The 19210-nt window shown below is 38.2% G+C and overlaps 1 protein-coding gene across 1 annotated transcript in view; it reads right to left on the minus strand.

The window, feature by feature from the left end:
• RALYL (RALY RNA binding protein like) overlaps positions 1–19210 on the minus strand; it is a 441360-nt gene that overhangs the window by 48011 nt on the left and 374139 nt on the right. The window contains exon 6 of the mRNA XM_049854428.1: positions 2857–2970. Coding sequence (XP_049710385.1) covers positions 2857–2970 — 114 coding nt within the window. The remainder of the gene's footprint in view (positions 1–2856; positions 2971–19210) is intronic.

Below are 19210 nucleotides of genomic sequence, written 5' to 3' on the forward strand. Positions count from 1 at the left end.
CAAACAGAAAAGAAAAAAATTATTTGCAACTTGGACTCAGAACAATTTCCATGCTATGTGGCTTTTCCCACTTTTTGTTCGTGATCCTTCTTCTCCTTCCTGCCACTCCCACTCTACCAGGAAAATTTTATTATCAAATGACAAACAGAAAACTAGGAAAGAAGTAATAACCCAACACCCAGTGCCATGGAGTCGAAAAGAAGTAATAATGAAGAGCAAATGCTTGCTAGACAATAAACAGCTTGCAACCAATTAGGCATTAATTTAAATTTCATAAGGAGGCACTGAATATTTCAAAATGAATTTTAATAAAATTTCTCCAGTTCCCATAATGTATTGACTCTTCCTATACAACTGTGATTTATTTTTGTGAATAAAATATAGAAAAATGTAAGAAAAGATCATCTTATCTCCACAAGTACAAATATTACTCAGGAGACAATTACTAAAAAAGTGAAGTTGCAAATTTAAATCGTTCTATTTTCTTCCTAACATGTTAAAGCAAGAATGACATAAATATCAAAGAAATAAGTTGATCATTTAAAAAGTAACTCGTGACTGAGAAAATTTAAACACGTAAAAAATAAGGTGACAGCCTCTCATGAAAAGAAAATAAAAGCTTTGAATTTTAGTATTATGTTTATAGATGATCTTCCAAGAAGATATGTGGAAGGTATTTATTCATTGCAGCAAACCGAAAGGTATGATAGGGTGGAATAAGGATCACATTTTTCTCTTTGAGGTGATTTATATTTAAATGAGTTCTCCATAATCCTTTAAACTGAAGTGTAAATTGGTTATCAAAGTCCTTTGCTATAAGGGTTGTTTTACATAATAATGAATTTCACAGAAGTTCCTCAAAGGGAAATATTGATTTAAGCAACATCACAGAATATTTCAGTTATGGCAACATTTTAGATTAGTGCCCTAAGATAGCACGTAAAAACCTTCTAAAATCTGAATTTCTTCCTTAAGGAGTATAGGCAGCACATCTTTTCTTGGTAGAAAATATATTTGTAATAGAAATTTTTAACAGAGATAATTCCATTTGATCTATGGTTTCTCCTCCACATCAATTTAACAATTTTTAAGTAGAACTTACCATGTGCTAGTAACATGCCTCGTGTTTTTAAAAAATGGGCTCTGTTAAAGTAGAAGGGAAATGGGAAATGTTCATTTGCCTATACAGGTTTGTGTTGCTACCAACCTCAGATAGCTACCATTTTGAGCCATTACTCTGTGCTAGTTACTATGCTATATAATTACATATGCTACTTTATTTTTCAGAAGAATCCTCTGTGGTAGCCATTACTAGCATTTATAAGAGACAAAACTGAGGCTAAGTAAGTGGGGTGTGAAAATTTGTACCTAAGCTTATATCTCTCCTACCCATTATGTTATGCCATCACCTCACATCTGGCTTCTTTCATTCTTGAGTTCTATATGGCTCTCTACAGAAGATAAACGCCAGTCCTCACCACAGTGATGTAGTCAACAAAAAGATGGGGTCCTGTTTTTTATAGCTCAGAGGCCCCAGAATTCAGCTGGTTCTCATCAGTTAGAAGTTACCCAGGCTGCCTCCTTTTAGTAAAATCCTGTGATCAGATCCTGTCTGGAACCCTGATATTAAAGCTATAGATTGGAAAGGGCATTGGATTGAATCACAAGAACTGGGGTTGAGCCCAGGGTGTATCACTAACAAGTTATAGGGCTATAACCCACTGCCGTCGAGTCGATTCCTATTCATAGCAACCCTATAGGACAGAGTAGTACTGCCCAATAGAGTTTCCAAGGAGCGCCTGGCGGATTCAAACTGCCGAACTCTTGGTTAGCAGCCGTAGCACTTAACTACTATGCCACTAGGGTTTCCAATATGGCTATAGAAAAATCATTTCACCTCCTTGAGCTTTTGTCTTTTCATCTGTGAAATGAGGAGTTGGGATTTGTTTAATAGCTTTTAAAATTATATTTTTTAATTTTTTAAAGAATTTAAACTCAGCAGATCAATTCTTAGGTTGAATTGCAATATATAAAACAGATATAGGTCTACACTGGTCAGAGCAAGGGTTAGGTTTGGAGAAGGCAGGTGTTGACCTACCTACTGGATCTTCTCCTACATTCTCCATTCTCATATTCTCCAAGGAGGCCCCCAAGGTATGTAAGGCCTTGTAGAACACAACTTTCAACCTGTGGACTAACTCATCTCTAAGCTTCTGCCAGTTCTCATATTCTATGATTTTAAAAATATCTGTAGCCACATGAAAAGGTCCTTAGAATTTGAATATAATGGAGCTAGGGTCAAGGCTGATAATTCAAAGGAGAGAGTCCATTAAGTTGTAAACGGATATAATCAAATAACTTGGCCAGTGGGTAGCCAGGAGCATGCTGTTGGTGTGAGGTTCCTGAAACTGGGTTCTGAAGTTTTGCAGGGTGATAGCAAGGGCAGGAGTTGGGCTTTGTAATAATGGTTTGTGATTCATTCAATTTTGCCATAGTTAATGAAATGTGAATATTATTTTAACCTGATACCATAATTTCGTTATTTTATTTTCTTAAAGATTATTGATATTGATAGGTAGACTTTCAATTGTGATTCAACAATTACTTATTATTTTGATCAAAATACTTTTTTGTGTTTTAGTATGACTCTTCGAAAAATCTGTTCATATCCTCTGAAAGGAAAGAAATCATATTCCATCATTGCAACTCTGGGCTTAAAACCTTTGTTCCACGTATCTGTATTAAACTCTATTAAACTCGGTCAGTGTCCCCCTTGTCCTGTGCTGTCTCTGTGATTGACGGTGCTTCTCTGGTTTAATTCCAACATGTCCGTGGCCACAGAGGCTTTTTGCTTACCTGCCTCCGCCTTCTGCTGCTTCTCAATCTTCTCCAGGCGCCCTAGCAAGGAGTCAATTTTAGTTTTGATCTGGGTTAATTCTTTCTTGATTGTCTGTAACTCATCTGATTTCACTGAAAGGGGGAAAGGAGGGAAAAAAAAGCAACAGAACATCAAATACACCATGGTTCACTTAGGGTACGACTCAAGACACCCCATGTTCTCTCAAGGCCATGTTAAGTCACACAGGATACTTTCTAGTTTTCACATTCTCATTTTTTCCGGTGCTCCTTATATTGTAGATGATTTTGTCAATTATGAGCAGTGAGTATGTGATGTGAGTGTGTGATACTAAACCATTTAGACTGAATGTTATGCAAAGGGATAGTGGAATTTAGAGATGTTTTATAAAATAACTGAAGGGATACTAAATTCAGTTTCGGCAAATAATAGGGTCAATCTGCAATGTAAGATAGATTCAGATTGAGGAATGATTAAGTCATGACAGGTACGGTAATACCACTTTGAGGCACCATGTTGTAATATATATTTCAGCGGTCACTGGTATTTTCAATCTAGCTTTTGGTAACGATTGATTGAAACCAATGTGACATTTATCTTCTAAGGAAATGTCTTAGATGCCAAGGAACTCTTTCCCATTTACTGAACATTTGTCACTTAGCCTACTGCTTTTTAAAAATGAGGCATTAGGTTGCCTTGCCTCTTTTTAAGCACTGGGGCTTATGGGAAAGAAAATTCACTGAAGTTCATATTGATATTTTCTAGACTAGTGGTTCCCATTCCAAATTTTAGGTATTTTGTATAATTTCCAAGAAAAAATAGTACTAACATAGGACTGACAACTTTTCATTTTCATTTTCCTTCAAATTTACATAGATCTCAGCTTGGAGAGTCCCCAGAAATTTCTGAAGAAACCAGAATGTTTAACTTCATTTTTTAAAAAACATTTTATTGTGTTTTAGGTGAAAGTTTATACAGCAAATTAGATTCCCATTCAATACCTGATACACAACTTATTCTGTGACATTGGTAACAATCCCTGTAATGTGTCAGCACTTTCAAGATTTCCACCCTGCCTTCCCTGTTTTCATCCCTCAAGCTTCTCTGCCCCTCCTTGCCTTATCACCTTTGCTTTTCGGTAAATGTTGACCATTTGGTCTCCTACAGTTGATCATACAAAGGAGCACATTCTTCATGCGTGTTCTTGTTTATTTTATAGGCCAATCTACTGTCTGGCTGAAAGGTGACCTCTTGGATTGGCTTCAGTTCCAGGTTAAAAGCGTATCTTAGGGCAATAGTCTTGGGGGTTCCTCTAGTCTCTATCAGTCCAGTAAAAAAAAAAAAAAAAATGAGAAAACCAGACTTGTTGCCATGGAGTTAATTCCAACTTATAGCAACCTTATAGGACAGAGTAGAACTGCCCCATAGGGTTTCCGAGGACTGGCTGGTGGATTCGACATTTTGGTTAGCAGCCAAGCTCTTAACCACTGTGCCACTAGGGCTCCATCAGTCAAGTAAGTCTGGTCTTTTTTATGAATTTTTGATCTACATTTTTCTCCTATTCCAACAAGACCTTCTACTGTGTCCGTGGTCAAAAGGGTTGGAGGTGGCACCATCTAATTCTTCTGGTCTTGGGCTAGAAGAGGCTGTGGTTCATGTGGGCCATTAGTCCTGTGGACCAATTTCTTCCTTGGGTCTTTAGTTTCCTTCACTCTCTGTTATGGATTGAACTATGTGCCCCCAAAAATATGTGTCATCTTGGCTAGGCCATGATTCCCAGTATTGTGTGATCGTCTACTGTTTTGTCATCTGATGTGATTTTCCTATGTGTTGTAAATCCTACCTCTGTGATGTTAATGAGGCAGGATTAGAGGCAGTGATGTTAATGAGGCAGGACTCCATCTATGATTAGGTTGTGTTTTAAATCAATCTCTTTTGAGATATAAAAGAGAGACGTGAATAGAGATGGGGAACCTCATGCCACCAAGAACCAAGAGCCAGGAGAACAGCGTGTCCTTTTTTGCACCTGGGGTCCCCGCCCTGAAAAGTTCCTTGACCAGGGAAGATTGATGACAAAGACCTTCCCCCAGAGCTGACAGAGAAACCCTCCCCCCTGGAGGTGGCACCTTGAATTCGGACTTCTAGCCTTCTAAACTGTGAGAGAATACATTTCTCTTTGTTAAAGCCATCCACTTATTTCTGTTTTAGCAGCACTAGATAACTAAGACACTCTCCTTTGCTCCAGATGGGAAGACATCAATAGTTGTATTTTAAATACCCACTCACAAGATTTTAAGATCCCAGATGTTACTCACCAAACCAAGATGTACAACTTTACCTTTAGGAATTAAGTTATGTCAATTGGCCTACTTGTCCCATGAGATTATGGTCCCAAACCTTCAAACCCAGTAAACCAATCCCATGAGGTGTTTGGATATGTCTAAGAAGTTCTCATAACTGTGCCCTCACCATGGGGTTTACTATATGTATGAATATATATGCAGCACATATAAACAGGTATATATAGGCTCACAAAGATGCCTATATACACACACGAAGGTACTCCCATATGCCTCCTACCCCCATATAGCATACATACCTATGTAACCACTTAGATATTTTTGCTTGTTATTACTGTTGTTGCAGAATTATATATGTCCTTTATTCTTGTGTACCTCTCGATGTCTTCATTTACCTTGGTCATGCTGCATTGACTTCCCCCACATTGCATATTGCCTTTCCCATCACCAGGATTAATATGTCTACTTTCTAGTAAACCTGTTGCTGTTGAGTCGATTTCAACTAATAGCGTCTTTATAGGACAAATTAGAATTGCCCCATAGGGTTTCCAAGGAGTGGGTGGTGGATTCAAACTGCCGACCTTTTCGTTAGCAGCCATAGCTCTTAACCCTCGTCGCGAAGTGGTTAAGAGTTTGGCTGCTAACTAAAAGGTCGGCGGTTTGAATCCACCAGCTGCTCCTTGGAAACCCTATGAGGCAGTTCTACTCTGTCCTATGGGGTCGCTATGAGTTGGAATCAACTTGATGGCAACAGGTTTGGCTTTTTTGTTTGTTTTTTTGCTATGTAGTAAGTGATTCCTCTTCCCTCCCCTTCCCATCCTGGGTAACCATCAAAGAATGTTGCTTTTTGTGTGTATACCAATTCTTGACTTCTTATAAAAGTGGTACTGTGATTGTTAATACTGTGTCAACTTGGCTGTGCCATGATTTTCAGTAGTTTGGCTGCTATGATGTAGTTTGGCAGTTGTATAATGATGTAATCACCTCCGTGATGAGATCTGATATAATATGATCATCTCCAGGATGGAATCTGCTGTGAGTAGCTAATCAGTCAAAAGGGAGTTTCCTTGGAGATGTGGCCTGCATCCAACATATTTGGAATTTCCAGTGAAGCTCATTGGCTTTTGCTCTGCCCTAGATTCCTACATTCGGCTGGTCAGCATCTGACCTCCAGTTCTTTGGACTTGTGCCAGCAGCCTGTCAATTTATCTGATGATCTTAGATTTGTCAGCCTTTGTAGCCATGAGTCAACAGGCACTATCTGACCTGTGGATCTTGGGTCCGCCAGCCTCTGTGGCTACATGAGTCATGAGAAGCCTCCGGCCTGACCCATGGACTTGGGACTTTCCAACCTCTACAATAGCTTCAGCCATTTCTGTGACATAAATCTCTCTATCTAAATAGACATTTCACTAGTTTTGCTTCTCTAGAGAATCAAGCCTAAGACATTTGGTACCAGGAGTGGTTCTGGAGAAACAAAATTATTCTAACTAGAATTGATATTTATGCAGGATATGAATTTGCCTTCCCTGAACGCAATGCTTCTGCCAAAACTATCAACTGTGGATTTACAGAAGGCCTTATCCACCATTGTGGTATCCCACACAGCATCACTTCAGATCAAGGGACCCACTTCACAGCAAATGAAGTGTGACAATGGGCCTGTGCTCATCAAATTCACTAGTTTTACCATGTTCCCAATCATCCTGAAGGAGCTGGCTTGATAGAACAATGGAATGGCCTTCTAAAGACACAATTACAGTGCCAGCTAGGTGGCAATACCTTGCAGGATTGGGGCAATGTTCTCCAGGAGGCTGTTTATGCTCTAAACCAGTGTCCAATACAAGGTGCTGTTTCTCCCATAGGTAGGATTCATGAGTCCAAGAATTGAGGCGTGTAAATGGGAGTGGCACCACTCACTATTACCCTTAGTGGCCCACTTGCAAAAAATTTTTGCTTCCTATCCCTGTGACCCTATGCTCTGAGGGGTCTAGAGCCTTAGTTCCAAAGGGAGGAGTGCTCCCAACTGGAGACACATCACTGATTCCATTGAACTAGAAATTAAGAATGCCACCTGGCTACTTTGGACTCCTTATGCTTCTGGATCAATAGGCAAAGAAAGGAGTTACCATATTGGCTGGTGTAACTGATCCTGATTACCAAGAGGGAATTGGATTGATATTACATAACGGAGGTAAAGAAGAGTATATGTGGAATGCAGGAGATTTCTTAGGGCGTCTCTTAGGACTACCGTGCCCTGTGATTAAAGTCTATGGAAAACTACAGCAACTCAGTTTTGACATAACTACTAATGCCCCAGACCCTTCAGGAATGAAGTTTGGGCCACCCCACCAAGCAAAGAACCACGACCAGCTGAGGTGCTAGCTAAGGGCAAAGGGAATACAGAATGGGTGGTGGAAGAAGGTAGTTCTAAATACGAGTTACAATCACATGACTAGTTGTAGAAACGAGAATTTTAATTGTTATGAGTATTTCTTCCTCTTATATGTGCGTCAAATATTTTTGTTTTCTTTGCTTATAAAATATAAAATGTAAACAGGTTTACTGCATTTTCAGTTGTACATGTTAGTTGTATCATGTTGGGAACAAGTGTGACTTTATAATTGTCTTTATTCACAGATTATATATGGTTTAGGGAGATGTGTACAGGTGCCGAGTTGACAAGGGGTGGATCGTGATCGCTAACGTGTGTGTCAACTTGGCTGTGGCATGATTCTCAGTGGTTTGGCAATTATGATGTAGTTTGGCAGGTGTATAATGATGTAATCACATCCATGATGAGATCTGATATAAAGTGATCACCTGCATGATGGGATCTGCTGTGAGTGGCTAATCAGTCCAAAGGGAGTTTCCCTGGGGGGTGTGGGCTACATCCAATATATCTGCACTTTCTAGTGAAACTTGCTGGTTTTTGCTCTGCCCTGGATTCCTACATTTGTCTTGTCAGTATATCACTTCCATTTCTCAGGACTTGGAGCAGCATCTTGCCGTCTTACCTGCTGATTTTGGATTTGTCAGCCTTCACAGCCATGAGCCAGCAGCCACTGTCTTGACCTGTGGATCTTGGGTTCACCAGCCCCTGTAGCTACGTGAGTCAGGAGAAACCTTCAGCCTGACCCACAGACTTGGGACTTTCCAACCTTTACAATAGCTTCAGCCATTTCCTTGATGTAAATCTCAATCTCTCTCTCTTTCTCTGTCTCTGTGTGTATATATATATATTTCACTGGTTTTGTTTATCTAGAGAACCCAGCCTAAGACAGGTATCATGCAATATTTGTACTTTTGTTCTTGACTTATTTCACTCAGCATAATGTCCTCTAGATTCTTCCATGTTAGAAGATGTTTCACAGACTCATTATTATTCTTTATCATTGCATAGTGTTCCATTGTATGTATGTACCACAATTTGTTTATCCATTTGTCTACTGAGAAACACTTTGGTGCTTCCATTTTTTTTGCTACTGTGAATACTGCTGCAGTGAACATGGGTGTGATTATGCCATTTGTGTCACTGTGTCTCTAGGATATATACCTAGCAGTGGGATTGCTTTAACTTGATTCTTTAACTTTCAAGAACCTTTTTAAAAATAACAAGAACAAAATGCAATCTCTGCTTGAAATACAGACATTTGTCAATTAGGATATATGATATAGTATGTATGTGATATTATGCACTATATATATTAAGTGCTCTCAGGAACAGTAGTTTTCTAGTGTAAAAATAAGAATGCATTTTCCATCATAAAGTCACAAATTTTTTAATAATCAGATTTTTATTTATCACTTAAAGTAAGTTGCAAAATACAAACTCAAGATTCAGGGGCCTTGTGGAGTTTCCTATCATGAAGTAGCAAACTGAAAATAGAACACTGTTTTAAAATAGAGAATTACTCCTTCTATCAATTACTTCAAAGACATCAAAGACTTATTGAATCACAGCTAAATGTGAAAAACACCATCTGTCACAAATGCAAATTGATTCTGCTTTGAAGAATGGTTCTCATTCCCTTTGATGGAAGCATGTCATGTATTTTTACTTAAACCTATCAAATTTAATACAAAATATTTTATCTTATTACTCTGGATTTCAACGTAGGAGAAATGGGGTTATGGCTGAAAACTAATAGAATCTATTTCTTACTTAGTGGAGCCAATACTCAGCTCAGGGATGCAATCGACTAATTTTAATTTGTTTATCTCTTTAGAGAAAACACAAACAAAAAAATCCCACTTCCCAGAGACTAAACCAAAACCAAACCCAGTGCCGTCGAGTCAATTCCGACTCAGCTACATTACCAAAAAAAAACTAGAAATCTGCATTTTCTACATGAGAACTTGTATGTGTCCAGGGAGCTAAGGGTTCCTTTAAGTCTAGGCTCAAATCTAGCACCGTAGAAATGCCTTTTATGATCAGAGTCAAATCACTATAAACTTTGGATTTAATTGGTTAATACTATTCAGGCTTAGATAGTACAATGATGGAATTTGGAGAGATGTTTTCAGCTCTTTCTTGGCCCCTCACGGTCTTAGCTCTGTGCAGGCTGCCCAGCTCCTCTTCTGGAAATGGTGAGCAGCAGCCCATCAAAAGTCGTGTAAAGTAGAGCTTAGAAGTAGCCATAGCTGCTCCTCAAACAACTGTAGAAGTCCTGAATATGGCAGTGACCATACTGGGCGACACGTCCTGAGGCTGCCCACCCCATGGAGTGTCTTTTCCTTATCACATTCCAATACCTCAGTGTTGCCCTTGGGAGAAGTCCTGTCCCTTACCTGGTCTAGTTGGCTGTAATCATTTCTACCTTTCTTCGTTGGATTCCCTATCTATGTACTGGGTCTAGTATTGTGCTTCTTTTCCTGGGATGGGCTACCTCTGTATCTGGTGTACTTTCTCTGCTTTCATTTTCTATCTTTTTCTTTTTTTGCTCCTATTAATTATTTCCCTGCTGCACAGCAGTTTACATAAGCCCCTGTTTTTACTCAATCCATCATAACAGGTGTATATTTTACAATTATTGATTTCTAAATTTAGATTTTTAAAAATCTTTGCAACTCCTTTAAATTCTGATATTCCTCCCCAAAATAAAAATTAATTCGGAATAAGGCAAACCTGTAGTCTAACGCAGCCCTGTGCATTTTCATTGCACTTTTAATTAGGCTTCTGCTTTCCATTTGCCCTGTCTCTTGCACAGTATTCTGAGAATAATATTTCTATTATAAGCCTTTCCGACTGAAAAACGTTCAGAACGTCTCCATTTTGTATACGAAAAACAAACAGATATATGCACACGAAAAACTAACCTCTTTAAGCTGGTATTCAGGGTCTTCTTCAAAGTATATTTTTCTAGCTTCTCAAAGTGAACTCTTCAGTTGAACAGAAGAGTTTACTACTTAGTCAAATAGTGTTTGACACCAGATAGACTCTAGTTCTCATCTATGTCCCTTGGAGAAAGTCATTTCTAATCACTAAGCTTCAGTTTCATCATCTGTAAGTCCCATCATCTACTTTAGATGATTGTTATGAGAATTTAATGAGATAATGCACATAAAATCACTTAGCACATTGCCCAGGGACATAATTAGGCTCAATAAATGATAGAAGCAGTAGCTATTATTATTTACGTGACTGTCTCAGTAAAGACTTTTTCTCTTCCCCAAATATATCTATCAAAGTCCTACCCATCTAATTTAAGTATTGTCTCTCTTATGAATTCTTCCTTGACTAACCCCCTGACAGGGACATCTGTCACCTGTAATCTATTTAATGGCATCTCACATTTGCTGGTAGACACATACTGCTTGTTGACTTTTCTTTTGTATGTTCTATTTTTCATATTAAATTGTAAGCTCCTTGAGAGGAAAGACATTATTAGTTATTCAAGAACTTCAGGAGTCATGGTTTTGGACATTTTTTTATGTGTTTTGATAAGCTTCTTCTTTTTTACTGCTGACACTTCTGAAGCTTACTACGAGGTTCTAGGCTTGAAGTCTACCCTCCTTAATTTAAAAATGTAATTAAGAGACTTTAAAAAGAGATGCCAAATCAGATTAGTATTTAATTAAAAGTTTCTGTTTTCTCATCATAAATTAGATCCCTGAAAATTTATTCAGATTCCTGATTAATAAATTATTCAGATCTCTGATGATACAACATCCTTAAAAAAAAGGAATGTGGACAGTTGTCTAAAGCAACACATTAATGGATTTACTCAATCAAAAGTTCCCTAGAGAAGTCCCTGGGTGGTGCAAACGGTTAAGCAAAAGGCTAGAGGTTTGAGTCCACCCAGAGGTGCCTTGGAAGGAAGACTTTGTCATGGATTGAATTGTGTCCCCCCAAAATATCTGCCAACTTAGGTGGGCCATGATTCTCAGTATTGTGTGATTGTCCACCATTTTATGTGATTGTCCACTATTTTATGTGATTTTCCTATATGTTGTAAAACTTATCACTATGATGTAATAATATGGATTAAATGGCAGTTATATTGATGAGGTCTACAAAATTAGGTAGTGTCTTAAGCCAGTCTCTTTTGAGATATAAAAGAGAGAAGTGAGCAAAGAGACGGGGGACCTCACACCACCAAGAAAGCAGCATTGGGAGCGGAGAGCATCCTTTGGACCTGAGGTTCCTGTGCTGAGATGCTCCCAGACCAAGGCAAGACTGATGTATCACAAAGACCTTCCTCCAGAGCTGACAGAGAAAGCCTTCCACTGGAGCCAGTGCCCTGAATTCAGACTTCCAGCCTATTGGACTGTGAGAGAATAAACTTCTTTTTGTTAAAGCCATCTACTTGTGGCATTTCTGTTATAATGGCACTAGATGACTAAACAGGCTTGGTGATCTCCTATAGAAAAATCAGCCATTGAAATCTCCATGAGCACAGTTCTACTGTGACACACATGTGGAATCTAATCCAGGGCAGCTAGTATACTGGCTTAAGTTCCCTAGAATCATATTCTCTTGAGTTGAATAGGGAGAAGACATCCTATCTGACTTTTTTTGCATCCCTAATAGAACCTAACCCAGTGTCTTAATCCCAGTAAGCAATTAAGTACCAGAAAATTTGAAGGTATGTGTATGTGCACGTGTGGTCACTCCATGCCAATTCCAAACCAGGACAAGGAATTCTGTTAAAGGTTTGTTTATGTGCCAGGCACCAAAATCATGTCATTCCCTCTAGGAGCTGACTGATTAATAGGGAGATAGATAGGCAAATGGAAGGTACAAAAAGATTAACATGAAAAAATGCCTTGCCTTTGTTAGAACTTTGATGAAAGAATAAGAAAAGAACATAAAGCTTTGGTAACCTTCCTAGCATTTTTTTTTCCCAATTACACTTCAATCCTACAATATCAGCAATTCTTGTCTTTAAAGATGCATTGCATAGAATAGAATGCCTTTATTTTTATGTAGAGTGTTTCAGAGTGAGTCGGGAGTATTTTTTTTCCTAAGAATAATACTGAATACTTTTAATCAACTTGCTGTTGTACATTTTTTTCATGATAAAAGTCCCTAATGTAAACAAGCTAAGAGCTGGGGAAAATTAGGTTTAATTACAGAAGAACATGAATTTTACAATTTAAATTTATGAATTTTAGAAGTTGAGAAAATTGCTTTACTTTCCAATCAATTCCAAATTACTTTCTCTGCCTCATCATCTACTGCTCCTTCCAACTTATCTTAGGCTCTAGTCATAACTGTTCATCATCCCTTGAGTGTATCATGTGATTTCAAGCATCCATACCTTTGCTTCTGCTGTTTTTCTTGGTCTGAAATGCCCTTCACTCTCATCTCCTCCACTTGGTAAACTCCATTTAATCCTTAAATATCTAGCTCAAAAGGTGACTACATTGTAAAGTCATCTCCAACTTTTATTCAGCAAATTCATCCTCCATCTATTTAAAGAATAACAATTGAATTATCACTTCTTTAAATGTCTGACTCTCTGAAGAGAGCTTGAACTGCTCTCATTTTTTAATTCAAGTGTCTAACATATTTACACAACAATACTTATGGATACCCTATTATTACTGCTAGGCTCCTAAAACAAGAGAGAGAAAAATCTGTGCATTTATGGAACTCCCATCTAGTAGTATAGTGGTATAGGACAGACAATAAACAAATAAAAAATGCATATGGAAAAATAATGCATAGAAGAGTTAGGAAAGGCCAAGCTTGGAAGGGAGATTTGCCATTTTATATTGGGTGGTCAGGGAAGCTTTACTGATAAGGATATTTGAGCAAAAGTCTCAAACAGTAGGAAGTAAGTCTTGGTGATATCTTGGATTGGTGGGATGGGAGAGTCTATGAGGTAAAGAAAGAGTAATTACAAAGGCCTGAGACAAGAATCCCTGGGTGGTGCAAATGGGTAATGCTCTTGGCTGCTAACCAAAAAGTTGGTGGGTTGAGACCACCCAGAGGCACCTGGGAAGAAAGGTCTGGGAATCTTCTGAAAAATAAGCCATTGAAAACCCTATGGAACATAGTTCTACTCTGACACACATGGGCTAGCCAGGAGCCAGAATTACCTCCATTGCCACTGGTGTTGGTGGAAGTGAGAAAGGGGTGTACTTAGGATGTCTAGCAAAGACACCAATGTAGCTGGAGTGGAATGAGAAAGTGGAAGAAGAGTACGAGAAGTCAGAGAGAGAATGTGAAGAGTGGAGAAGGGGGAAGTGGGATGTGAAGGAGATTGTGTAGTGTCTTGTAGGCCATAATAAGTACTTTGGCTTTTACTTGGAGTGATATATGGGACAATTGTTACATCTGAAGAGGATTATTCTGACTTTACGTTGTGAAAAGACAGTAGGGGGCCAGGTGGAGTCAGTGAGACAACTAAGGAGGCTTTGGAAATAATTCAAGGGAGAGATGATAGATTGGATTGGGCCAAGGTATTAGCAGTTGGGTGGTGAGAAGGAAATGGATTCTGCATGTATTTTAAAGACAGAGAGAACAGGATTTACTGATGGATTTGAAAGTAGAGTGTAGGTGAAAGAGAGGAATCAAGGAGAACTCTTATGATTTTTGGCCTGAGTAACTGGACGAGTGAAATTGCCATTTACTAAGATAGGGGAGATTGATGGAGGCTCAGGTTGTATGGGGAAGATTAGAAGTTTTGTTTTAGACTTGTAAATTTGAGATGCCAATTGGGATCCAAATGCAGGTGACAAGTAGCCAGTAAGGTATGTGAGTGTCAAGGACTGAAATTGCGTCCTCCAAAAATATCTGTTAACTTGGCTAGGCCGTGATTCCCAGTATTGTGTGATTGTCCACCGTTTTGTCATCTGATGTCGTTTTTCTGTGTTGTAAATCCTGTCTCCGTGATGTTAATGAGTCAGGAGTAGAGGCAGTTATGTCAATGAGGCAGGACTCAACCTACAAAATTAGGTTGTGTCTTAAGTCAATCTCTTTCGAGATATAAAAGAGAGAATCGAGCGGGTGTTGGTGGGACCTCATACCACCAAGAAACAAGAGCTAGGAGAATAGCGTGTCCTTTGGATCCAGGGTCCCTGCACTGAGAAGCTCCTCCACCAGGGAAGATTGATGGCAAGGAGCTTCCCCCAGAGCCAACAGGGAGAGAAAGCCTTCCCCTGGAGCTGGCACCCTGAATTTGGACTTCTAGCCTCCTCCACTGTGAGAGAATAAATTTCTCTTTGTTAAAGGCATCCCACTTGCGATATTTCTGTTAGAGCAGCACTAGATACCTAAGACAGTGAGTCTGGACTTTATGACAGAGAACATAGGTAGAAAAATAAATTTGGGAGTTAACAGTTAAAGATGGTATTTTAAGCTAATTTATAGGACATTTGCCCTAGTAGTGAGTATATACACGTGACAGGTATTAGAAGATACCAGTAATATTATCTTCAAAAAAAAATCTCTTTTTCTCCAGGTGAGTTCTACAAACAAAAAGCTTTGCAAAATAATTACTGACAAAAGAAAACATAATGTCATAATAAAATATCTTTTGTCATCTAAACCCAGTGCTGTCGAGTCGATTCTGAGTTGAGTAAAATAATTTATTTTAGGGTGAGTATTTGACTTGAATTTAGAATTATTCTCAAGAAGAGCAAAATGATAAATGGAAAAAAGAAATAACAAAGTTCCTAGGATAAATAGCTTTAGCTTGTTTTTTAGGCATGATACTCGAGAAACGACAGGTCAGGATGCATCATACAGATAATCTTAAATATTTTTCCTAAACTATCACTATAGTATTTGGGTTTTTTAAAAAAAGTCATATTAAATTGTTTTAGACCTGCTCTCTCGAAAGAGTTCATTGATTTTGGTGATAAGTGTTATTACATTCTGATCCAGTCAACAAAATGATGTTTGTGCCTTTTGCAGCATCATGAGATATAATCCAAATAGGAAATTGGGCACATGGGATGATACCATCTGCCTATATAAAAAAATGCGTGCATCTCTGATTTATGTGGTAAAAAAAATACTTCAATTTATTTTAATCACTTTTGGGGCAAGTCTATTCAGGGACAAATAAAGAGACTTGCCTTTCAGGGAAGATTTTGCAGTGTCTGGAGATATTTCTGATTGTCACAACTTGGTGGAGGGGGTATGTCATGGATTGAATTTTGTCCCCCCAAAAATGTGTGCATCAACTTGGTTAGGCCATGATTCCCAGTATTGTGTGGTTGTCCTCTGTTTTGTGATTGTAATTTTATGTTGAGAGGATTAGGTGGGATTATAACACCACCCTTACCCAGATCACCTCCCTGATCCAAGGTAAAGGGAGTTTCCCTGCGATGTGGCCTGCACCGCTTTTTATCTCTAAAGAGACGAAAGGAAAGGGAAGGAAGCAGAGAGTTGGGGACCTCATACCACCAAGAAAGCAGCATCAGGAACAGAGCACGTCCTTTGGACACGGGGCCCCTGCACATGAGAAGCTCCTTGACCATGGGAAGATTGAAGACAAGGACCTTCTTCCAGAGCCTTCAGAGAGAGAAAGCCTTTCCCTGGAGCTGACGCCCTGAATTTGGACTTGTAACCTATTAGACTGTGAGAATAAATTTCTTTTGTTAAAGCCATCCACTTGTGGTATTTCTGTTATAGCAGTACTAGTTGACTAAGGGTGCTATTGGTCGAGGCCAGGGATGCTTCTAAACATATTATAATGCACAGGGAATGCAAAGGTCTCCACAGTTTGTTCAGATCTTACATGCATTTAACCCCTATCACATGAATGTCCTAAAATAAAACTTTGACCAGATAGTACTTTACTCGGAGTCTTTTCCCCTCTCCCCTGGATGAAATCCAAACCTTTCAATATTCTCCACAGTTTTTCATTGCCCTGTTATCCAACCTTATCTTTTGTTATGCTTAATCATAATGTCCTCAGTTTCTTAACTGACATTCCTAGCACTAAATCTTTGCCTAGGCAATCATCATCATCATCATCATCGTTCATTATCAAAACCTTCTTAATTCAAGACAGTGTTCTAAAAGTTTTACGTGTGTGTTCATTTAATCCTCACATCAACTCTACAGACAAGGCAGTAAGATTATCATTCCCATTTTATAGATAAGAAACCAACACAAAAAAGTAAAGTAACTCACCCAAAGTATATATCTAGTAAACGACAGAACCAGAAGGGGATCGCAGACCAAGCCGTTTCATATCCCACGCTCTTAACTGCTATGCTCTGCTGTAGATGTCACCATTAGCATCATTACATTATCTGTCTCACTGGACACTGACTATGTTCCAAGAACTCCCTAAGCACTTTATATGGATAAATAATTTAATTCTCACAGCAATCTATTGGGTACATAATATTATTATTTCCATTTTCCAGATGATAAAATAGAAGCATATAAGGAGGATTTCTCCAAGACTAGAGTGGTAATAAATTGTGAAGCATGCATTCCACCTCAGGCAATCTGACAGCAATGCCTCCACTCTCCTCCAACACCATATACAGACTCTTCGAAAAGCAGGAGTCTCTGTTTTTATCTTTCCAAGTCCACCTGCCCTTCCTAAACTCAATCCACGATCTGAATCGAGCCTTCTCCAACCCCTGTGGCCAACAGTAATTTCTTTCCTTAAAACCTCCACAGCGGAATATATACTTTGCCCAAGGTAATGTGAATGGACAAACTGTTTAATAATACTCAGGTGGATATTAGCATTGTCTCACTGGTTGATGCTTTATTTCCATATTAAAATCACATGCATTGGGTGGGAAAAAAGCCAACACATTTACACAATAAAAGTTTTTTTTTTTTTTTTTTTTTTTTTTGTGTGAATATACCATAATTTATTTTATCCGTTCATCCATTGATGGGCACCTTGGTTGCTTCCATCTTTTTGCTATTGTAAACAGTGCTGCAGTGAACATGGGTGTGCATGTATCTGCTTGTGTAAAGACTATTATTTTTTTTAATGTTGGGGATAAGCCCTCAATAATTATTTCTTAAATGTAACTGAACTGTCTTTGATTTCCTGTTTAAAAAAACAAAAACAAAAACTCAAACCCATTGCCGTGAAGTCAATTCTGACTCATGGAGATTCCATGTGTTACAGAGTAGAACTGCTGCATAGGATATTCCTGTCTGTCCTCTGCAAAGGAATTGCCTTGCCAGGCCTTCTGCAGCAAAGTGGCACCACCCAGGGACCTCTCGTAGGCACTTCAGAGATTTTATGTTACTCTGTCACCTATTGTCACTACAAGCCTACTGATAGGTCCCCAAAGACTGTAGGAATTTTCTTATTGGACATTAGAATTTAAAATAAATTATTTAAAAGAACCGATTTGATAGAACTTTTTTTTTTCCCGCCAGAGGGCACTGATTTTTCCACTAAGAAACTACAGCTAAACCTCACAGGTATACATGTCTGCTCTTTTTGTAAAGTATTTATCTGCAATATCACATCTTCTTTATCTTATGACTCCAAGATGTGGGCTAGACAGGTTGATTATTGTTTTAGTTCAAGATGATCTGGGAAAAAACAAACAAACAAACAAAAACCCTAAATACCTAGAGAAAGCAATCCATTTTCAAACTTATCAGTATTCATCTTTGGCAAATTATCACATTAATACATTTTATTCTTTATATGGTTTTCTCCTCAGTGGAATTTAGTCATATTAAAAATTCTGAAATAAGAAATGACAAATTATCCAAGCTATAACATTAATTTCCTTTTCTGAATGTGCCAAACCATTAACTACTGGGAAATGGCTGTTAATAGAAGAGCAAGATAGATATTTCAGTAAATATTCATTCAGATTAAGCCAATATTAAAGTATTTGATACTTCACTCAAAATTCTCATTTGTGATTTGAATTTGAAAATTATTGTTATTCCCTGAAACCAGGCTATTTATAAAAATACTATCAAATAATGAATATATGTATATATAGTTGTTGTTATATGCTGTCAAGTTGGGTTTTGACTCATAGCGACTCTATAGGACAGAGCAAAACTGCCCCACAGGGTTTCCAAGGAGTAGCTGGTGAATTGGAACTGCTGATGTTTTGGCTAGCAGCCGAGCTCTTAACCACTGTGCCATGAAGGCTCCAGCTATATGATTAAAGGTGGTTAAAGGGATCTACGGCTAACTGAAAGGTCAGTGTTTGGAAACCACCACCAGCTCCTCAGGAGAAAGATGTGGCAGGCAGCTTGCATAGAGATTTACAGCCTTGGAAACCCTGGGGGGTTGCTATGAGTTGGAATCGACTTGATAGCAGTGCAGTGGGTTTTATATATATATATATATATATATATATATATATGTGTGTGTATGTATCCATATTTCTCTCTCTATATCTATATACATATATAACATAATCTGCTATTATGCTCTCAGATAGAATGTACAATTTTATAATTTCAGTTATGTTTACTAGTTCATTTTATATAAATTTTGTTTAGATTTAAGTTTCACTACAATAACACTAATTTACAATTAATTCTTGTAAATTGTACTCCAAATATATAGAACCAAATGAAACATGCATAGGATTAATCAACCTACTGCCTTCCTATGAGGAAAATCTTATTAAAGTCAACACA

This window comes from Elephas maximus, chromosome 15, assembly GCF_024166365.1.
Source record: "Elephas maximus indicus isolate mEleMax1 chromosome 15, mEleMax1 primary haplotype, whole genome shotgun sequence".
Classification (NCBI taxonomy): domain Eukaryota; kingdom Metazoa; phylum Chordata; class Mammalia; order Proboscidea; family Elephantidae; genus Elephas; species Elephas maximus.